At 43.6% G+C, this 21,741-nt stretch overlaps 1 protein-coding gene across 1 annotated transcript; it reads left to right on the top strand.

Moving 5' to 3' along the window:
- The first annotated feature begins 14,631 nt into the window (after positions 1-14,631).
- On the top strand, positions 14,632-20,501 carry LOC100770076 (CD209 antigen-like protein A). Its single transcript, XM_027415807.2, has 7 exons — positions 14,632-14,677; positions 14,779-14,865; positions 15,129-15,218; positions 15,782-15,868; positions 16,688-16,839; positions 18,297-18,406; positions 20,351-20,501. The coding sequence occupies exons 1-7, from the start codon at positions 14,632-14,634 to the stop codon at positions 20,499-20,501; spliced, it is 723 nt and encodes a 240-aa protein (XP_027271608.1).
- Positions 20,502-21,741: the final 1,240 nt, after the last annotated feature.

Here is a 21,741-nt window from a genome sequence, read left to right as displayed (position 1 = left end):
CCCAGCACTTGGGATGACATGCCTTTAATCCCAGAACTAGAGAGGTGAAGACAACAGTGATATGGCTGAGCAGAGAGAAGAATATAAGACAGGAGGAGACAGGAACTCATTGCAGTCTTAGGTTTGGTGGAGAGTAGTGCAGTCTGGAGATGCAATCTGAGGGCAGGATCACCCCTTTGGTCTGAAGTAGAGGTAAGAGCTAGTGGCAGGCTGCTTTGCCTCTCTGATCTTCAGCTTTAACCCTGATATCTGTCTCTGAGTTTTTATTAATTAATTAATTAATACCAACTAGGATTCGTGCTACAGGAAAGAGACAGGAGAGCTGAGAATCGGAGCCCTTTGGAAAGTCCCCTTGAAGCTGAGCCACCTCAACTCAAATCAGACTGCTTGAAACAAAGGGAATTACAGTTTCTACTTACATACAATTGCTGCTTATGTGTATCTGACATACAGGACCAGAGGAGGTAAAATGGAGTGCAGGGGTCTAAAGGAACTATCAGGGAAGGGCTTGAAAGTTCCTCTCCCCAGTACACCAGAGCCCCACAGAACACCACAGCTGCAGAGACCGACGGTTGCTGTTTATGTCTATTGCTCACAGCACCAGATAAAGGCTCCTAAACCAGAGGCACCTGAGAACTTCATGTTCAACTAGCACATCTGTGTCAACAGTTTACTTCAAGGTTTCCTTTATTTATTTATTTGGTTGGTTGGTTGGTTTTTCCAGACAGAGTTTCTCTGTGTAGCTTTGGATGTCCTGGAACTCGCTCTGTAGACCAGGCTGGCTTTAAACTCACAGAGTTCTGCCTGCCTCTGCCTCTGCCTCCCAAATGCTGGGGTCAAAGACTCCTGCCACCACCAACTGGCTTATTTATTATTTTTATTGAAAAAAATTCATATGACATATTTTGATCACAGTTTCCCCAACTCCTCCCATATCCTCCCCAGTCACCCAACTCTTCACCCTTTCTCTCTTTCTCTCTCTCCCCCTCTCTTTTCTCTCTCTCTCAAACAGGCAAACAACAACACAACAAACAAACCATAATAAAAAGAAAAAACACACATGCACAAAGCCATCAAAATCCATAAAAACACACAGTCAGAAACAATAATATATAAGCAAAAGGCCAGTAAGACCAAAAGAAATGCCCAAACAAAGCAATTTGAGGCAAAAAGTCTGCAAAAATACAACTCAGTTTCTTCTGCATTGGCCATCTACTGGAGGGCCTAGGGCCTACCCTTAAGTGGGTTAATTTACCTAGTGAGACTTCATTAGAGACAATTAATTTTTCCTTTGCAAGTGTCAGTTGCAGACAGTTTCTTGGTTAGGAGCCACTTTTCACCTCTTGGTGCTAGGACCCCACCTGGCTTGAACAGGCCCTGTGCCTGCTGCTGGTGTTGGTGAGTTTATATGTGTGTCAGTCCTGTTGTATCTAGAAGACACTGTTTCCTTGGATTCTTCCATTTCCTCTGACTCTGCAATCTTTCTGCCTCCTCTTCTGCACAGCTCCCTGAGCCCTGAGAGGAAGGGCTGGATGAGGACTTCCCCTGTACAACTGAGTGTTCCAAAATCTCTCACGTTCTGCACACTGTCCAGTTGTACGTCTGTTTTAGTTCCCATCTGCTATACTAGGAAGCTTCTCTGACAATGGACATAGCAGAATGTTGCTAGAAGTCAATTTATTGCTAAGATCCTTTAAACAGAACAATACCATTTAGTTTTCTCCTAGGTTCATGGCCTATCTAGCCTCAGGTCCTTATCCACCCAGCCAGTGTCAGACTTGGGCTCTATTTCATAGAGTGGGCCTTAAATCTGGTCAGAGAATGGCTACTTACTCCCGTGGTGCTTGTACTGCTATTACAGCACTGTATCGTGTAGGCAGGTCACTGTTGCAAATCCCAGAGTTTCTAGCTGGATTTGTGTTTATCTTTTTCCTCCAGTGGCATGCAGAGTGTCTTCCAGTGCTGTGAACACTGGTCAGTGGAGGCGAAGGCTCTAGGCAGTCACCAGCTCAGCTTCTCCATGTTCAATGAGATATGTAAGTGTTGTCTTTGTCAATGGGGCCTTACTATCAATTTAAGAAGAGCAACCAACAGCCTTGGAAATAGCCTGAGATGTTTGAGAGCTTCCTGTTATTTGTTTAATCTCCATTGAGCTTTATTTGCATACTGCTCAATTAGTTTTTTATGTTGCAGTGAGTGTGTTTCCACCCACTCTAGTCCAATGATTCTTTTTTTCTCTTTTTTATTAATTTAATTTTACATTCCAATCCCAGTTCTCCCTTCCTCCTTTCCTCCCACTCCCTCCACTCCCCCCTCCTCCCATCTGCTCCACAGAGAGAGTCAGGCCTCCCCTAGGAAGTCTACTAAGTCTGTCCCATCATCTAGTTGTGGTAGGACCAAGGCATCTCTCCTCCCCCACACCCCTGTGTCTAGGCTGGGCAAAGTATCTCTCCATATAGAATGGGCTCCACTAAGTCAGTTTGTGCATTAGTGTTAGGTCTTGTACCCACAGCCAGTGGCCTATATATTGCCCCAGCCGCACCACTGTCACCTATATTAATGGAGTCTAGCTTGGTCTTATGCAGGTTCCCCATTTCTTAGTCTAATGCATTCTTTACCGTACCTTTCACCCCCGTGCCTCCCCTAGTATTCCCACAGCTTTCCTTCCTTCTGTCACCTATCCCTTCCTCTTTTCACTTCTTAATGATAACTTTCCATAGCTTTAACCATTTCTAAAATCTCAACTTATCCCTCCTAGCTGTTTTGCCTACCCTATTTCTTTAACTTTTCAAAGTCAGACTAACACTTAGCCTTATTCTCACTCACTTTGACTTTTTATTTGTTTATTAACTAAAATCTGAATATATCCCATACTACCCTTGGTTGTTTCCTCTAACAGCAATAGAAGTCAAAGGGGCCACTGTTGTTAACTGGTTACTACAAAATCTGCACAGTGAGAATACCCAGCAACTACGATTAATATTCTTCTCAGGGCATAAGGTAGAGTTGATAGCAGGTGCCTTGAACTCCTGGACTGAGAATCTATTCTGTGAACTGCACACCTCAACTCTACCACACCCACTCCCCACTTGATCATTACACAAATTTCAAATAAAAGAATATAGGGCTTTTTTTAATCCACAAGCAACCAAACAACTCAGATGTGTAAACCCCAAAGCTGTAACATAAGAAATGCAGGAAACCAGAGCAACATAACTCCTCTGAAACTTCCTCATCTGTGGTTATCTAATGAGAGCAAATCCCAGACAGAGAACTCAAATGAATAATTGTAAGAACCATTTAAAGAGGTGAGCCAGGGAGTGCAAACCTTTGTACAGCATTCCTCTGTCACCTCTGCTTCTGTTTGTGCCCTCAGGTCTCTGCCTGGCCTTCTGCAATGACCGACTATGATCTGTAAGTGTAAGACAACCCTGTCTGTCCAAAAGAAAAATATATATCCAAAGAAACCAAAGAAGAAAAAAACCATCAAGAAATCAAACAGCTGAGTGAAATAAGGAAGCTGTGCAGGATGTGAAAGAGGAATTTGATAGCAGATGAAAATACTACAGAAGAGCTCATTTGAAATGCTAAAAGTGAACAATGGAGTCAATAAAATGTTATATAGAAAGTCTCCCCCAATAGAAGGGATCAAGGAGAAGACAGAATATCTGTGCCCGAAAAGAAAATGGAGTAATTGGAACAGTCTAACAAGGACAAAGCTAAAATACTAATAGGTTATAAAAATTCCAGAATTCTGATGGCATTACTAAGAGATGAGCCTGTGAATTCTGCCCACAGGAAATCACTATTCTTTTTTTTCTTTCAATTCATTTTATGATTCTACCACTCTTCAGTAATCAGTATCTGTCATGTATTTATTATAAGTTACATATTACAAGATGTACATATTACATACATATTGTAGTCTGATACATAAGAGCAAAGATATTTGATTGTTCATTCGTTTTAGTCACCAACACAGTCTATTCTCTTAGTATAGTTAGCATTGGTAGGTGATAAGCATATACTTAGTCATTAACAAATACAGGACATATTGAATAATTCCAGTGACTGTTTTTATGTTTCAGACATTTCTTATTTTACAAGTTGTCTATAGTACATCATTGTACTACCTTTATACTAAAAATAACATATAAGCTCTTCATTTTACTTCTTATGCAACAAAAACTCTATTATTACATAAGTCAATTTTTCAGCTTTAATATTAATTTTTAAAAGGCTAGTGTTCATTATCTGAGTTGAGGAAGATCTTATAGAAGATGCCATCACCACATATAGAAACATAAAGAAATGGCAATAGCATGCTCACATAATTTTTTAATGTAACAACAAATAATGCAGTGACCCTTGGATAACCAAACATTGACTTTTAAAAAAAAATATTCTTTGAGAAAATGTTTTATATTTAAGTAATATATAACCACATACCACCTATCATACATTCATAAAAGCAGAATCCATACCTCAACATGATATTTTTCTGTACTTGTGAGTTTATTTTATTTTCTTTATTTGTGAATATATGAGTAATCCTGCTACAATTCACAGAAATCTCCACAAAATGGCTCTCCTGATTCTGTCAGCAGCTCTGGCATATAAGCTAAATAAGAATTTATATATGAGATGGATATTCATGTTTATTTCATGAACAAACTAATTTACCCTTCAGTTGGTATAATGCCAAGTAGCCTTTTCTTTTGTCCTTGCATCACCTTCTCAACTCCAAATTAAATGACTTAAATAAGCACAAATGTCCTGGGGGATGCTAGTTCACAAATGGAAGAGTTAGTTCTGGTTTGATAGGCTCCTTCCCCATCTAGGAGAACACTATTCTAAAGGCGTATAAATGGGTTTTTTAATTTTATTTATTATGTATACAACATTCTGCTTCCATGTGTATCTGCACACCAGAAAAGGGCACCAGATCTCATAACGGATGGTTGTGAGCCACCATGTGGTTGCTGGGAATTGAACTCAGGACCTCTTGAAGAGCAGTCAGTGCTCTTAACCTCTGAGCCATCTCTCCAGCCCCCTAGAAATTGTTTTTAAATGATCACAACAGAAACTTTGCACAAGTTTGGAAAAGAGAAGCCCGTCCAAACTCAGGAGCCTTCAGACACCAAACAGGAGCAGGAGAACCTCCTCTTGTCATATTATAACTAAAACATGAATATACAGAACAAAGAAAATGTCTTGAAAGTGGCAAGAGAGAAACACCAAGTCATGAAATTTATTAGCAAATGGATGGAACCAGAAAAATCATCCTGAGTGAGGTAACCCAGACCCAGAAAGATAAATATGATATCTATGAACTTGAAGTGTGTATCATATGTTAAGTGAATGATAATCAAACTATAATCTGTAGACCCAAGAGGTTAAGTAAAGAGGAGGGCTCTAGGGGGTACCAATGAACCTGGTTGGGAGAGGAAAATAGAGCAGACTCTACAGGTTGACTGGGAATGGGAGGAATCAGGTAGGAGTGGGGAGAGTGCAGGAAGAGACAGCTGGAATTGGGGGGACACTTGGGGTGTGGAAACCTGGTGCAATGGAAACTTCCTGTAATCTATGAGTGTGACCCTACTGAGGACTCCTAGTAATGGAGGATGCAGAATCTGAACTGGCCATCTTTTGTAGTCAGGCAAGGCTTCCAGTGCCAGGACTGGGCTGCATTCGGTTAAGTTGATGGCCAAGGGGACCCCATGGAGATCCCTAAACAACCCAGACTGGTACTAGGATAGAAAGTCACTCTATGAAAACTAATGGAGGGGCCTCACTGCCAAGGACAACATCTGCACAGTTCATTCCATGTAGAGAAGTTGAGCCGGTGCCTGCACGGAGCTTTCACCCCTACATTCTGGTCTCTTTAGCATGAGAAGGTACCCTTCAGGCTTTGGAAAGAGAAACCTGGACACCAACCCATCCACAAAACCCTCAATCTACAATCTGTCCTGCCTGCAAGATGTGCTAGGGCAATGGTGGCACAGAACTTGTGGGAGTTGTCAACCAGTGTCTGGTTTAACTTCAGGCCCACATCATGAGAGGGAGTTGATGCTCTACTCTGCCTGGATGGCCCAGAACTGAAGACTGTATAGCCCAGAGACCTATCGTAGAACCAAACACAACTGATAAGACAAACAAACAAACAAACAAACAAACAAACAAAAATCAATGAAACGATTCTTGATGATACTCTGCTATACTCAGATTGGTGTCGTGTCCAGTCGTCATCAGAGAGGCTTCCTCTGGCAGCAGATGGGCGTGGGTGTAAAGACATTATGTAAAGAGATAATCTAAATTGGATTTCTCCATCAAATCCTTTCCTTCAGAGATAGGGGAACCCTGTAGAGAGGGAAGAAAGATTGTACCGGTCATAAGGGATGGAGGATACCAAAAGAACATGGCCCACCAAATCAAATAAGCAGGACTCATACAGGCTCACAGAGACTGAAGCAGGGATCATGGGGTTTGCATCTGGTCCTCTGTGTGTTATGATTTGTTAGTTTGAGGTTTTGTGGTACTCCTAACAATGGGAATGGGTGTATCTTTGACTCATTTGCCTGTTCTTGGAATTCTTTTCCTCCTATTTCGTTACCTTGCTCAGCCTCAATACGAAGTCTGCCTTGTCTTATTGTATCTTGCTTTGTCCCATTTGACTGTCATCTCTTGGAGATCTGCTCTTTTCTGAAGAGGAGGGGTGGGAGACTTGGGCTAGATCTTGTGTGTTATGGAGAAGGCCTAGGTGGAGAGGGGGCTGGAAGGAGACTTACTGGCCTAGGCCATGGAGAAGGATGTGGGAATTCTCTGCATTGCTCTTCCCATACATCTGTTAATTCTGAACAGGTTGAACAGACTATGCAAACTAGACCTTGAAGAAATCATACTAGAGAAGAGTGGTTGTTTTCTATGACTTATAGATTGTTTTTCTGAAGGAGTTTTCTATCCATTGCATGACTTTGGTTGCAAGACTATCCAGGTCTTGAATTATTGGGTTCTTCAAACAATACACAATAATGACTAAAAGTTACAGGAATGTGATGGTTTCCTTTAAAGAACTACAGAATAGATCAAAGGGGCTTGGGTATGAGGAACTTGTACCCCAAACACCACCTCTGTGTAACATCAATAAATACAGTTCTGAATGGAGATTCAGTTCACAGAAACTGTTCTTCCCTCATGCCAGAGAGCACAAAACTACACTCTGGAGTGACTTTCCTTCTTTGGGTGGCCCATGCAACACAGAACACCCAGCAAAAGAAAACACAAACTGAGAGAATCTACAAATGAAAAACTTCAGATATCCAACAAAAACTACAGAGGCAAAGCTTCACAAACAGAATACAAGAGACAGATGAGAAAATCTCAGATGTTAAAGATACTATAGAAGAAATGGATACATCAGCCAAAGAAAATGTTAAATCTAAAAAGCTCCTGATACCAATATCCAGGAAATCTGGGACACTTTGAAAAGAACAAACCTAAGAATAATAGTTACAGAGGAAGGAGAAGAACCCCTGAAGGTGGGTTTAAATGAGTCTACAAGACCCAAGATAAATGATAAATAGGTATTTATTACAGAAGCACTTACACAAATAATAGTAAATATCCCAAAAAAAATGCTGAGGTCTTCCTGATCTTAGAACCCTTTTCCTCCTGTTGAGTTGCCATGTCCAACTTTGATATGATGGTTTTTGCTTCATCATATTATATTTGTTATCTCTTAGAAGCCTGTTCTTTTCTAGTGAGAGACAGAAAAGGAGATCAGGAGGGGAGGAGAGGAGAGGTGCAGAGGAACTATGAAGATTAGACAGAGGGGAAACTGTAATAAGGATATATTATATGAAAAATACCTATTTTCAATAAAAGGGAAAAAAGGCAAGCAAGTAAAAGCAGGAAGCATTACTTCAGGCTAAAAAGAGGAATGAACATAGTACAGAGACACTGGAAAGAAATCCAAAGCCATGATTGTTAAAACACAGAGAACACAAGCAAAAAAAAAAAAAAAAAAAAAAAATTACCACAATTAACACACACATTTCCATAATGACTGTAAATATCTATGCCCTCAATCCTCTGATCAAAAGATAGACAAACCCTTGGCCCAACTAGCCAACACTTTAAAGAAGTGGATGAATTTTTAGATCAGGAAAACCATCAAAATTAAACCAAAAAAAAGTCAGCAATGCAAGCAGACCTCTAATGAGAAGACAGAGTAGTGATAAAAGTCTCCAACTGAAAACAGTCCAGGCTCAGATGGAGTAACAACAGAATTCTACCATGATTTCATACAACATCTACAGCCAGTTCTTCTTAAGCTATTTTTAAACGTAAACAGAAGGAGCACTCCCAAACTCCGTCTATAAAAGCAGTATCATTCTAATACCAAAACCAGGTAAAGACACACACTAAAAAGAAAACTACTGACTAAGAGAGCTGTTAAACATACACTTAAAAATGCTCAGCAAAATACTTGCAAACAGTTCATAGACACACATCAAAAATATTATCCACCATAACCAAGTTGGATTTATTCCTGAGCTGTGTGGATATTCAACATACATAAATCAATAAATGTAATAAATCATATAAATGAACCTAAAGACAAAAATTATATAATCATCTCAATAGATGAAGAAAAATCCTTTGGCAAAATCCAACATATTTTGATGATAAAAGCCCCAGAGAATGAAGGACTGGAAGGAACATACTTAAACACAACAAAACCTATATTTGAGATACCCACGGTCAACATCACCCTAAATGGAGAAGAGCTTGAATGAATTCCACTGAAGTCAGGAATGAGACAAGGGTGTCCACTCTTCCTGACCCTTTGTCAACACTGTGCTCAAAGCACACTTTCTGGAGCAATAAGACAAGAGAATTAAAGGGATACAAATAGGGAAAGAAGAAGTCAAGTGTCCCCATTTGCAGATGACATGATACTATACATTGGAGAATTCTACCAAAATTCTACCAGAAAACTTGTAGAAATGATAAACAAGTTCAGCAATACAGCATGGTACAGAATCAGCTTGCACAAGTCAATTAGCTTTTCCATACATCAGCAACATACAGAGACATGCAACATACAACATACGTCAACAGCATTCAACAAAAATAGGCACACTCCAGTTCACAAAAGCCTCAGAGAAAATAAAATGTCCAGGAATATACCTAACCAAGGAAGGACCTCTACACTGGAAATTTTAAACCTCTGAAGAAAGAGATTGAAGACAGTAAAAATGGAAAGGCATCCTATGCTCATGGATTAATAGAATTAATATTGTGAAAATGACCTTTTATCAAAAGCTATTTAAAGAGTCAATGCACTTCCAATCAAAATCACCGTCTCATTTTTCACAGAAGTAGAAAACCCCTATGCCCAGATAGCTGAAACAATCTTCAGTCCAAAGAACAATGCTGGAGACATTATCAATCCATATCTTAAGATATAATATAGAACAATAGCATTTAAAACTTTGGGGCTGGACATGGTCTCTGAAATTGAGGATAGATAGATAGATAGATAGATAGATAGATATAGTACAGATATAGATATAAATATATAGATATATAGATATATATAAATATATATCTTTATCTTTAGGACAGCCAAACAGCCATGAATAAATACAAACCCAATGTGGTACTGGCACAAAGGAGACATGTGGACCATTAGAATAAAATTAAAGAACCAAACAAGAGTACATATTACTTAATATTTGACAAAGATGACAAAACATAAGCTGGAGAAGATGAAAACATCTTCAACAGATGTTGCTGGGAATTCACAAATAAAACAATAAAACCAGACCCATATTTATCACCTTGCACAAAACCTACTCTAGAAAACTTGAGTGAAGTTGAGTTTAAAGATAAACTAATATATTTTAAGGAAGAAAGTTGTACAAAAAAATCCCAAAACTTAGTTTTAGTTTTGGACATAGAGAATGCAGAAAACAAAACACCTTTCACTAGTAAAGAGATCAACACATTAAAAAGAAATCTGACATCCTGAACGAGGCAACAGGAATGAATTTGCTTCCTCCCAATCAACACACACAAGCTAATATAGCAGTGGTCAAACAGCCTGGGCTTTCTTGAGCTGGCAAATACTGTGAGCATCATTCACACGGGGCTGGTTTTGGAAACAAGAAAGATGAGAGGCTTGAAGAGGGGTTGTCATGGAGGACACCTGAGGAAGGCCAGCACTGAGTGGCAGGATCAGAGTCTCTGCCAAGAAGCCCTGAGATGCCATTGTGTGAGGTCGTGACAATGGAGCCTAAGTAGCTGTGGAGACCCCCAAGATACTGGAAATGTCAGGGCCATGGGACATCTGCTGAGGAAATTGAAGGCATGGAGTGGAGCCAGCCTAAGAATCTCTCTGTGCTGCAGGCAGCAGATCTGGAGGGATAAAGCTGCCTAAGCATTTTTGAGCCCAGCCAGTTTCATCACAAGCTCCAGATACTGCACACGGACCTACAGGATTTGGAATTTTCCCTGCTCGATTTAGGTCTTACCTTGCTCAGATTGCTTCTTACTATGCCCCAGTTCTTCCATTTTAGAATGAAAATGTTTACTCTTAATATATATATATATATATATATATATATATATATAATATATATATATATAATCTTGCGGATGATCATAGTGAAGAGGCTTTGGGTTTTTAAAACGTTGGAAGTGTTAAAGACTTTGGGGACTTTTAAAGCTGGACTGAATGTATTTTACATGATAAGATGGCCAGTCTTTCCTGGAACTCATGGCCCTCCTCCTAAGACCTGTGGTTACAATCATGCATCACCAACATCTGGATCCTATGGGAATTTTCTACATTAAATTAATACAGTACAACAATAGATTTTTCTGATCATGAAAAATCTTCATGCATTTGTCATAAAAGCAAATATGGTCATTGGTGCAATGGTGGCATGAATATTATGGCAGTAACCAATCTTTCTGATTGTATTTAAGGCCCACTCCAAAGAATAGAACTATCATCTAATACTGCAAACCTGGGTGATACCACCAGGTGTGAGGTCAAAGTTCCTAAGGGAAAACTACTTCTATTTGGTATTTTATTTTGTACTTTGATTATAATATAGTACCAAACTGCCTTCTAAATACTTACCTTTATACCCCTAAATTAGAGAAGCTCCTCAGCCCTCATCAGAGAAGCTTCTTTTTTGAAAGGATTGGTGGTTAATACAGACTGGTCGTAACTAGTCAGAATGTACTTGAAGAAGTGATGGTGAAATGCTCATCCGTAAATGGTCCATAACCATCACACCACATCCCCCAAGGGCTCTTGGAACATCATAGAAAAGGTGGAAGAAATGTTGTAAGAGCTAGTTATTGAAAGGGACTGCTGCAAAACAGTGTCTTCAGACACGACAAAGCTAATGCACTTGAGGAAGATCAAACCAGTAAACATTACAGTAAGTAAGAGAGTGACGGTCTCAAGGTCCCACCCCATTCTGAAGAGCTATTGACAGATGCTTGTTGTGGGAGGAGAGAGCATTTTTCTTTGTGATTATGCTCCAGTGTACGGTCCCAAACATATTCACATATTAGCAGCACAAACTGGACTCTATGGGCTATGAAAAGAGAAGGAAAAAACAAATACATGAAGTTTGTAGAGGAGTATGATCAGAGTGGCTGGCATGAGTCAGAGGCAAGGGAGTGAAGAGGTAGACATGGCCAAAATACATTGTATACATCCATGAAACTCCCAAAGAATAATTAAAAACATTATAAAATGTATCTGATCATGATGTGCACGGGGCAAGATGACCTCACTTCTGTAAAGTCACCTAACTCCACCTCCTCAAGGACAGGCCACCTTATTGCATTTACCCTAAATCAGAGGAAGTAACAAGAATGGGTCTTATATTGGGTATTTTCTGTGGCTGTGGTAAACACCGTGACCAAAAGACAACTTGGAGAAGAAAGGATTTATTTGGCTTACATGTTACAGTTAACCGTTGTGGGAAACCAAGGCAGGAACTCAAAGAGAAACCTGGAGACAGGGACTGACGGAACAGACCATGGAAGAATTCTGCTTACTGGTCTATCTCTATGACTTGCTCAGCTTGGCCTCATAACCCAGGCCCACACACAGTTGTCTGGGCCCGCCCATGTCAATCATTGTTCAAGAAACTTCCAGACAGACATGCTCACAAGCCAATCTGATGGAGGCAATTCTTCAATGGAGACCCTTCTGCTTAGATGAATCTAGTTCATGTCACGTTGACAGAAACCAACCAGCTCAGGTGTGGTGGTTTGCATGAGAATGTTCCACATAGACTCACGATGTTTGTACACTTGGTTCCTAGTTGATGATGCTGTTTGGGTAGGTTTAGGATGTGTGGCCTTGCTGAAGGAAGAATAACACTAAAAGAAGTTTTTGAATCTTAAAGACCTGTGTTATTTCTAATTGGTTCTCTGTTTCTTGCCTGGGTACAAAATTTGAGCCCTCAGTTTCCTGCTCCTGTGGCCATACCTTCACTCCACCATTCTGAATTCTAACTCTCTGGAACCATAAGCCCAAATAAACTCCTCCTTCTGTAAGTAGCCTCGGTCGTGGTGCTTTATCACAGCAACAGAAGAGTAACTAATAGAGAAATTGGTACCAGGAGTGTGGTCCTGCTGTGACAGACCTGACCATGCTGGCTTTTGGAGGAATGTGGAAGTCTCTGGTCTAGAAAGGTGAGTGAACTCTGTAAGTGAAGTACCATGGAATACAATGGGCCATCCTAGATGGAAGGCGGCAGTGCTGAGGACTATGTGGCCTGTGGAGGCCCAGCTCAAGAGGTTTCTGAGGGGAACAAAATTAGCCATGGGGGCTTAGAGACAATGTGGCAGCTTCCTGTCCTTGTCCTCACAACTCACCTGATGCTGGACTCAAAGTGACGGACCAACTTCTTCTGTATAGGAGATCTCAAAACAGCTCAATGGTGACCCTGGCAAGTGGTTGTTAGTAATCACTCCTACACACACCTACAGTAAAAACAAGAACAAATGAGGCCAAAAAAAATACAAAATGTACAGTTCTGAGAGGAAAAGGACACTGACAAGCACACTGTGACAGCCAAGGCTTGTTCTGGAAGAAAGATACAATTGCTAAAGAGATTAAAACAGGCCTCACCTGAGTTAGAATTCGAGAAGGGTGCATTCAGGACAAGAGCCCACCCAGCTAAGCTTGCAACTTGTAAAAGTGTCTTAAACCCATTAACACTTGTCAGTGAGTGTCAGAGCAGAATTCAAGACCATGCATGGATAGAAGATTCTAGGACGTTAAATCCTACTCTGATGCCCAAGGTGCAAAGTATGCAAGAGTCAGAGGATGGAGAAGGAGGGACTGGAGGGCTGGGGAGGGGTGCTGTGACCCAGTCTTCTGGACTTGACTCAGCTGTTGCCATGATGAACTCACAGCAGCTGTGACCACCTACATAATACTTGTACACCAAAAAGAAGACATAAAAGAGCCAGACATTGGTGGCCACACCTTTAATCCCAGAGAGGCAGGTGGATCTCTGTGAGTTTGAGGCCAGCCTGGTCTACAGAGCGAGTGCCTGGACAGGCTCCAAAGCTACACAGAGAAACCCTGTCTTGAAAGACAAAACAATAAAACATAAAAATAGGATGAACACTGGCTGGGAAGAAGGAGGGGTCAACAGCATGGGAGGGATATAAGAAAGGGACATGGCAGAGGCAAATATGGTCACAGTGTATCTGTACAATTAATAAATGGTCAAAGCTGGAGAGATGGCTCAGCTGTTAAGAGCACTGGTTGCTCTTCCAGAGGTCCTGAGTTCAATTCCCAGCAACAACATGGTGGCTCACAACCACCCGTAATGAGATCTGGTGCCCTCTTCTGGCATGCAGGTGTACATGCAGGCAGAACACTGTATACATAATAATAAAGATCTTTAAAAAAGAAAGAAAGAAAGAAAGAAAGAAAGAAAGAAAGAAAGAAATGATCAAAGCATTTTAAGTAAAATGTAATGAAATCCAAATAATTTGTAGAATTTAATGAATACACAGGAATTAAGAATGGGAGGGGTGTGGCTCAGTTAGTCCCAGCACTCCAGAGGTGAAGGGATGAGGCAGTTCATCCCCTGACACATGTGGAGTTTGAGGCCAGCCTGAACTACATAAAACCCTGTCTCAAAAACAGAGAGGAAAAAAAAAAGAAATCACATGAGTAAAGCCATCAGTAAACCAAGACTGCATTGTGTGGCGTCATGGGGTGGTGTTTCTGGGGAGATACGGTGTTGCTAGCCCACACCCCATCATAAGTGAAAAAGACACAATGGCGTCACTTTGCTTTACAGGTTACTGGTTTTTATGGAAGACAGTTCCAAACTGAACATTCTAAGAATGAATCGGCTCTTTCCGCTGTGAAGCCCAGGCCCTGTCACCCCTCTCAAATTCCTGGAACATGCATCTCCAGCCTGCCCTGTCAGATGCTTGCCTCCTCCCTCCGACTCTTCCGGTGCCAGTACCCACTTCCCAATTTCTCTTCCTAAGTAAGACTGCATTTGGGAAGGTGGTGGATAAAAGCTGCGGTCCCCACCCGCTTCTGCCACTGAGAAGTGGCTGTGAAACATGACTGATTCCAAGGACATGGGGAAGAAGCAGCTCGGCCCTCTGGGTGAGTCTGGGCTGGCACTCTAGGAGCTTGGGGAAGGGATACCAATGGGGCAGTGCGTGCCTCAGCCTGCCCTGTATGTAACCGATGCTCTGTCCATTCAGACGAGGAACAGCTGATAAGCAGCCACGCCAGGTACTCCACCAAAGACTTTAGCTTCCAACCAAATTCTGGATTCAGTAGCTTCGCAGGTAAAACAAGATGAGGGACTGAGGAGTGGACAGCTCCTGGCAGAAACTTGGGTCCCTGGAGAGGTGGAGGGTGGGATTCTGGCCACTGAGGTCCAGAGAGTTGGAAGCTCACATCCTGCATCTGGGCCCTGGACTTCCAGGAACTGTAGTGGCTGAGATCTGGAATCCTGTACCTTGGAGATGAGGCTGATGTATTGCCTGTCTTGGAGCCACATTGAGTCAGGGACATCAAGGGGCTAAAATTCCATCCTTCCGTCCTACAGGGCACCTGGGCCTGAGCCACATCCCCTTGGCACTGCAGGTGTTCTTCCTCATTGTCTTCTCTGTGCTGCTGGTGGTCGTCCTTGCCAAAGGTCAGACAGGACTGAGGTTTGGGGACCCCAAGTCTGGCTCTTCAACCAAAGGGACCCAGGAGGGAGGAGCAACTGACTGGAACTATGTCTGTCCTCACAGCCTTCTGAGTAGGAGTTCCCCCAGGGAGACACTGGCTGCACCTGCCTTAGAAACCCAGTCTCCCTTGGGTGTTAGATCTCTTCATCATCAAACAGGATTAGATAAGACCTTGGACCTTGGAAATGATGGTCCCTAGACAGTAGACGTCACTCGAGTGGTAGAATGCTTGCCTAGCAGGCTCAAAACTGGGTGTGACAATGCGTTCCTAGAACCCCAATATGCAGGAGGCAGAGGCAGGAGAATCAGGAAGTCAAAGTCAACCTCAGCTACATGGAAATTTTGATGCAGCCTGAACTATATGAGACTCTGTCTAGGAAATGAAAGGAGGAAGGGAGGGAGGGAGGGAGGGAGGGAGGGGGAAAACAGGGAGAGGAAAAAGGATGTCTTGGTCCTCGGGATCCAGTTTAGGCCAAGAAACACACTAAGCATTTAATAATTGTGGTGACCCTTTCTCCTGGCCCAGTCTTCAGCATCCCCAGTTCTCAGGGTCAGGAGCAGTCCAGCCAGGAGAAGGTCTACCAAGAGCTGACCCAGCTGAAGGCTGGGGTAGGTGAGTGACTGGGAATGAGGGATCTCACTGACTGAGAAGTTTTCCACAAAGAGTCACTTTGCTTAAATAACTGCTCTCCCTAAGCCTCAGGTTCCTCATCTGTGGAATGGGCATGCAGGGTAATACTAAGAAAGGCATCTCATTGGTATTGACTAGAATCTGTGCACAAAATAGGCACTCAAAATCCACAGGGCCTGGACAGATTAGACACTCAATGTTCACAAGAGTATGTACACAGTAAATGCTCAGTGTTCACAGGGGTGTGCACACAGTAGGCACTCAGTGTTCACAGGAGAGTACACACATTAGACACTCAGTGTCCACGGGGTGTGTGCACAGTAGGCACTCAATGTTCACAAGAGTATGTACACAGTAAACACTTATTGTTTACAGGGTGTGCACACATTAGACACTCAGTGTTCACAGGGTATGCACACATTAGACAATCACTGTCACAGAGCTTGTGTACACAGTAGGCACTCAGTGTCACAGAGCTTGTGTACACAGTAGACACGCAGTGCTCACAGGGGTGTGTACACAGTAGGCACTCAGTGCTCACAGGAGTGTGCACACAGTAAGCATTCAGTTAAACCTGTCTAGTGGCCTCCATTCTGAGCTCTAAGCCTCAACTTCTTTCAGTCTAGAAAAAAATTGGGCTAGGGCTCCTGGCTTCTCCTGGCATATAAGGGACTCAATAAGTGGGGTAGGAAAAGGCTCCACACAGTGCTGAGTCATGGGAGGAGCCTGATTCTGGAGGGCTTGAAGGTTGAAGTCACAGAAGCATGGGTGCATCCTGACCTGCCCCCCCCCCCCCGACAGACCGCCTGTGTCGTCCCTGCCCCTGGGACTGGACACCCTTCCAAGGAAGCTGCTACTTTTTCTCTGTGGTCCAGAAGGCCTGGAATGACTCAGCCACTGCCTGCCAGAAGGTGGGGGCTCAACTTGTGGTTATCAAGAGTGATGAAGAGCAGGTATGCCTGGTGGGGCCCAATCCTCGTCTGGGGGTATGTCTGGCCACTGGCTGAGGGGAATAGGTGTTTGGCTGGATACAATGTTCTAGAATGAAGCCTGCTTGCCTGGAGAGGGGATAAAAAGGGTATGAATGAGGCCAGAGCCGTTGCAAAAAGACACACTCTAGGACCGCAGAGAGAAGGCTCCATGGGTAAAGCACTTGCCAGGCAAGCCCGAGGACCCGCATGTGGACCCCTCAAACCCACACAAAGTCCAGCTTGAGAAGACACATCTGTAATCCCAGTGTTCCTGCAGTAAGATAGGGAGAAGGGAGAAGTGGTTCCATGGAAGCTAGTAGGCAGCTCTCCTGGCGAACACAGTGGTAAACAGCAAGAGAGCAAGGTAGAAGGTGAGGACCTGTCGTGACATCTTTTTGTTTGTTTGTTTTTCAAGATAGGGTCTCTCTGTGGCTTTGGAGGCTGTCCTAGAACTCGCTTTTACAGACCAGGCTGGCCTCAAACTCACAGAGATCCACCTGCCTCTGCCTCCTGAGTGCTGGGACTAAAGGTGTGCGCCACCACTGCCTGGCCTGTGGTGACATCTTGCTCATACAAATAAAGCCTGGTCTGTACAGACCTCCAGACTTCAGACGGGCTTTACTTGTACGAGCAAGCTGTCACCACAAGGATGCACACCTAAAGTTGTCCTCTGATGTATACATGCTCATGCATGTGTGTGCATATGAAAGCCAGAGGTCAGCCTTAAGTGGCATTCCCCCAGGTGCTCTCATTGATTAGGATAAGCTGGCTGGCCAGCAAGTCCCGAAGATCCTCCCATCTCTTCCTCCCCAGTGCGGGGTTACAGGTGCACACAATCACAGCTGGCATTCACACGCTTGCAAGGGGTCAACCTCAGGTCCTCACACGTGTGGGGCATACTTAACTGACTGAGCCAGCTCCTCAGCCTCACTACTGTAGTTTTCAATGTTACTGCTGCTTTGGGGGAACTCCTAAAATTTGTGGCCAGCACTTAACAATTTCCTCTGTTGGGTTAAAAAAAATCCTGGTGTGTGCCTTTTGCTAGTTCTCCTGGGACAAATATCACCAGCCTTGCTGATTTGAAGTACCAGGGAGACACAGCTTGATTCAGAACTGAATAGGGATCAGTAACACATTCAGTAATCATGAACCTGTTTGATCTGGTGCAGTCAATTTAACCCAGCCTTGAATAAATTCATGTGGACGTGTGCATAACCTCCAGACAGATAAGAGTATGGCATCGCTAGGCATCCACATTCTGTGTGTGAGTGACAGCAAACTGCCCATAGCACACAGGTGTGGAGACATTCAGAACTCATGGTATAAAGCTGAACATAGGATTGCAGGCAGAACCCCCCACCAGGAGTTTTCGGAGACATGTGTTATAAAGAAGAGAGAGGCAGAGCTCCCTTCTGACTCTTCCTCTTCTGCCTTTCTAGAACTTTCTACAACAGTCTTCTAAGAAGAGAGGCAACACTTGGATGGGGCTCATTGACATGAACAAGGAATCCACATGGCACTGGGTGGATGGCTCGCCTCTGACGCTCAGGTAGATATCAGAGGAAGGGAGCACCCTACAGAGGGGGGTGGGGTTGTAAGGCTCTAACTTGAGGGTTCATCTCCTCCCCCAATCACCTGGGCATTAGAGCTTGGAACATTTTGTTGAATGGCAGGATGGCAGGTGCCTGAGATTCCATCATCAGAACTTCAGGAACGGCTTGCAGTCAGAGGGGCGTTAAATAGGAATAATTATGCAGGAAATCCAAGACTGGGAAATGACTCCCAGTAAAGTGCACACCCACAGCCCACTTAAAGACAGCTGGTGTTGTGGTGGTATGCACTTGTGATCTCTAAACTGGGAAAGCAGAAACAGAAGGGTTCCTAGGGCTTCCTGGCCAGCCAGTCTAGTCAAATAGCAAGTTCCAAGGTATCGAAAGACCCTGTCTCAAAAATCAAGGTGGAGAATGTCCTGAGGTACAACAACTGAAATTGTTATCTGAGTCCCACATACATATGTATACACACACACACACACACACACACACACACACACACACACACTTATGCACATAACCACACACACAGGAACATACACAGACTGAAAAGGACCGTTGCCAATAACAATATAACTTGAAGATGGAGAGATGGCTCAGTGGTTAAGAACCTAGGAGTTCTTAATTCTGCACCTGTAAAAATCCTGAAACTTCCAGAAGACCCAAGTTTGGTTCCCAGTGTCCACATCGACTGGCCCACAACAACCTGTACTCCAGCCCCAGGGAATCTGATGATTGCATGTGTCTGCACTCACATGCACCGCTGTGCACATGCACCAACACACTCAGGAACACACATACACACACCACACACGAAAGAAAAGAATGTGCATACAGCTTATTGTACTCTAAGGTCCAGAAAGAGAGCGTTTACAACACCACTTGATGTGACAGGAAGGCAAGGACCTGAGCAAGTCAGGATGTAGAAGGGGCAGGAGACTCGGGCAATGGCCTTGGTTGTGCTGTCAAGGAACGAAGTAGATGACGTGGGTCAAGCAGGCTTGGGCGGGGTGTTTTGAAGTGTATTGATGGGTTCTAGATGCTCTCTTTCCTAGCTAGCCTTCTGTTGATGTGATGAACACAGTGACTAAAAGCAGTGTGGGGAGGAAAGCGTTTATTTCATCTAAAAATACCCAGGTCACACCCCATCACTGAGGGAAGTCAGGGAGGAACGCAAGGCAGGAACCAAAGCAGAGGCCATGGAGGAACACTAGAACACTACTCACTGGCTTGTTTTCACGGCTTGCTCAGCCTGCTTTGTGTGTGTGTGTGTGTGTGTGTGTGTGTGTGTGTGTGTGTGTGTGTGTGTGTGTTGGAATTAAGCCCAGAGCCTCTTACATGCTAAGCATACATTCTGCCACTATTTAGGCAGACAAGATCCCTGAGAGACCAGAAATATTTTTTGGTCTTAGTATTTTTTCATCTTAGTGATATAATATTTTTAATTGGTAATTTTAAGTTGAGGGTCTAATAAATGCCAGGTCATACAGCCTGCTTTCTTATACTACCCAGGACCACCTGCTCGGAGTTGGCACCGCCCACTGTGGGTGAAGCCGTATCATATCAATCGTTAATGATGGAAATGCCCCCACAGGCTGTCCTCCAGGCCAGTTTGATGGAGGCGTATTCTTAGTTAAGGTTTCCTCTTCCCAGATGACCCTAGCTGTATCATTAGCTGTCTAGTGTTTAGTCCTGGACAAATGTGTACTGGCTCAATGAGGGGGCTACGTGTGTAGAGTTTTCTCTTATTTGGTTGCATCTGATGACCGTACCCTCCTTGAAACAAGTCCTCTCAATCATGGGAGACATGGGTGAGGTGCAAAGGTCAGAGTGACTCAGGCCTGTCACGTCATGTGCAAGGCAAGTCTGCCACTCACACTCTAGAAAGGGGCTTACAGGGTTTTCCTGGGGCAGAATCTCATGTCTTGTGGTCTTTGCAGTTTCATGAAGTATTGGAATAAAGGGGAACCCAACAACCTGGGGGAGGAAGACTGTGCAGAGTTCAAAGGTGATGGCTGGAATGACTCCAAATGTGACAACAAGAATTTCTGGATCTGCAAAAAAACCAAAACTTCCTGCCCTAGCAAGTGAAGGCCAACCTCTGTCCACTACCCCTACAGCCCAAAACACCCACAGCAATGCCAGTTCATTATACCTGTACGACGGGTGTGTGCATGTATGTTTGTGTGTGTTTGGTGTGAATGTACATCAGTTTTTGTGTAGATGTATGAAGGTGTACAGATTGGTACATGGAAGCCAGAGGTCAAAATCAGTTGTCTTTCTCAGCTGCCCTCCATCTTGCTTTTTGAGAAGAGTCTTTCACTGAACCTGGAGCTCCTGAGATGGCTAGGCTGGCTGGACAATAAGCTCCTGAGCTCCACCTGTCTCTGCTCCCTGGTGCTAGGCACACTCCAGCACCACCCAGCTTTGACCTGGGAACTGAGGATCCAAACTCTATGTCCAAATGGCCCATCACTCAAAAGACGACTCTAATGGGGCTGGAGATGGCTCATGGGCAGAAGCACCTGCTGCTTTTGTGGAGGATACATGTTCAGTTCCCAGCACCCACATTGGGCAGCTTACACCCATCTGTAACCCCAGCTCTAGGGGAGCCAGCTGCCACCCTGGCCTCCACTGGAACCTGCACTCACATGCACGCAAACATGCATACACTTTAAAATAAATCTTTGATATTGATTTATTATGTTTAATTATGTGAATGCTTAAGGGTACGTGTCTGTGCATGGGTATGTGCACCCGAGGGCAGGTGCCTGCAGAAGCCAGGGATGGTGTCAGATCCCCTGGAGATGCAGTTATATGCAGTTGTGAGCCACCTGACATGGGCACTCTGGAAGAGCTGGACATGCTCTTAACCACTGGCCCACGTCATCAGCACTCCAATAGGAGACCAAGTGATGTCTCAGACAGAACAGCATTGTGTGGGAGCTCTGTGACTTCTGGCCCCCAGCATTTATTCTGCAGACCTGAACTTTTGGAGGGACTCTAAAAAGGAATACCCTGCCTTAGTTTCATTTCCTTTGCCATGATAAAGTCTCCTGACAAAAAATGGCTGAGAAGAGAAGGGGTTTTACAGTTCACAACTCCAGGTTAAGCTCTATCATTGCTGGGAAGTCAAGGAGGCAGGACTTGACACATTGATCCATAGCACACTCCCTCAAGAGTAGAGAGAAGTGAATGTATGCATGCTGGTGCTCAGATCATTTGTCTACTCTTGCACCACCAGGGCCTGAACTCAGGGAACAGTGCCACCCACTTCCAGGTGGGGTCTTCCAATGTCAGTTAAAGCAATCATGGTAGACCCCCACAGACA

This window comes from Cricetulus griseus, chromosome 4, assembly GCF_003668045.3.
Source record: "Cricetulus griseus strain 17A/GY chromosome 4, alternate assembly CriGri-PICRH-1.0, whole genome shotgun sequence".
NCBI lineage: Eukaryota > Metazoa > Chordata > Mammalia > Rodentia > Cricetidae > Cricetulus > Cricetulus griseus.
This window is presented reverse-complemented; position numbering and strand designations above follow the sequence as displayed.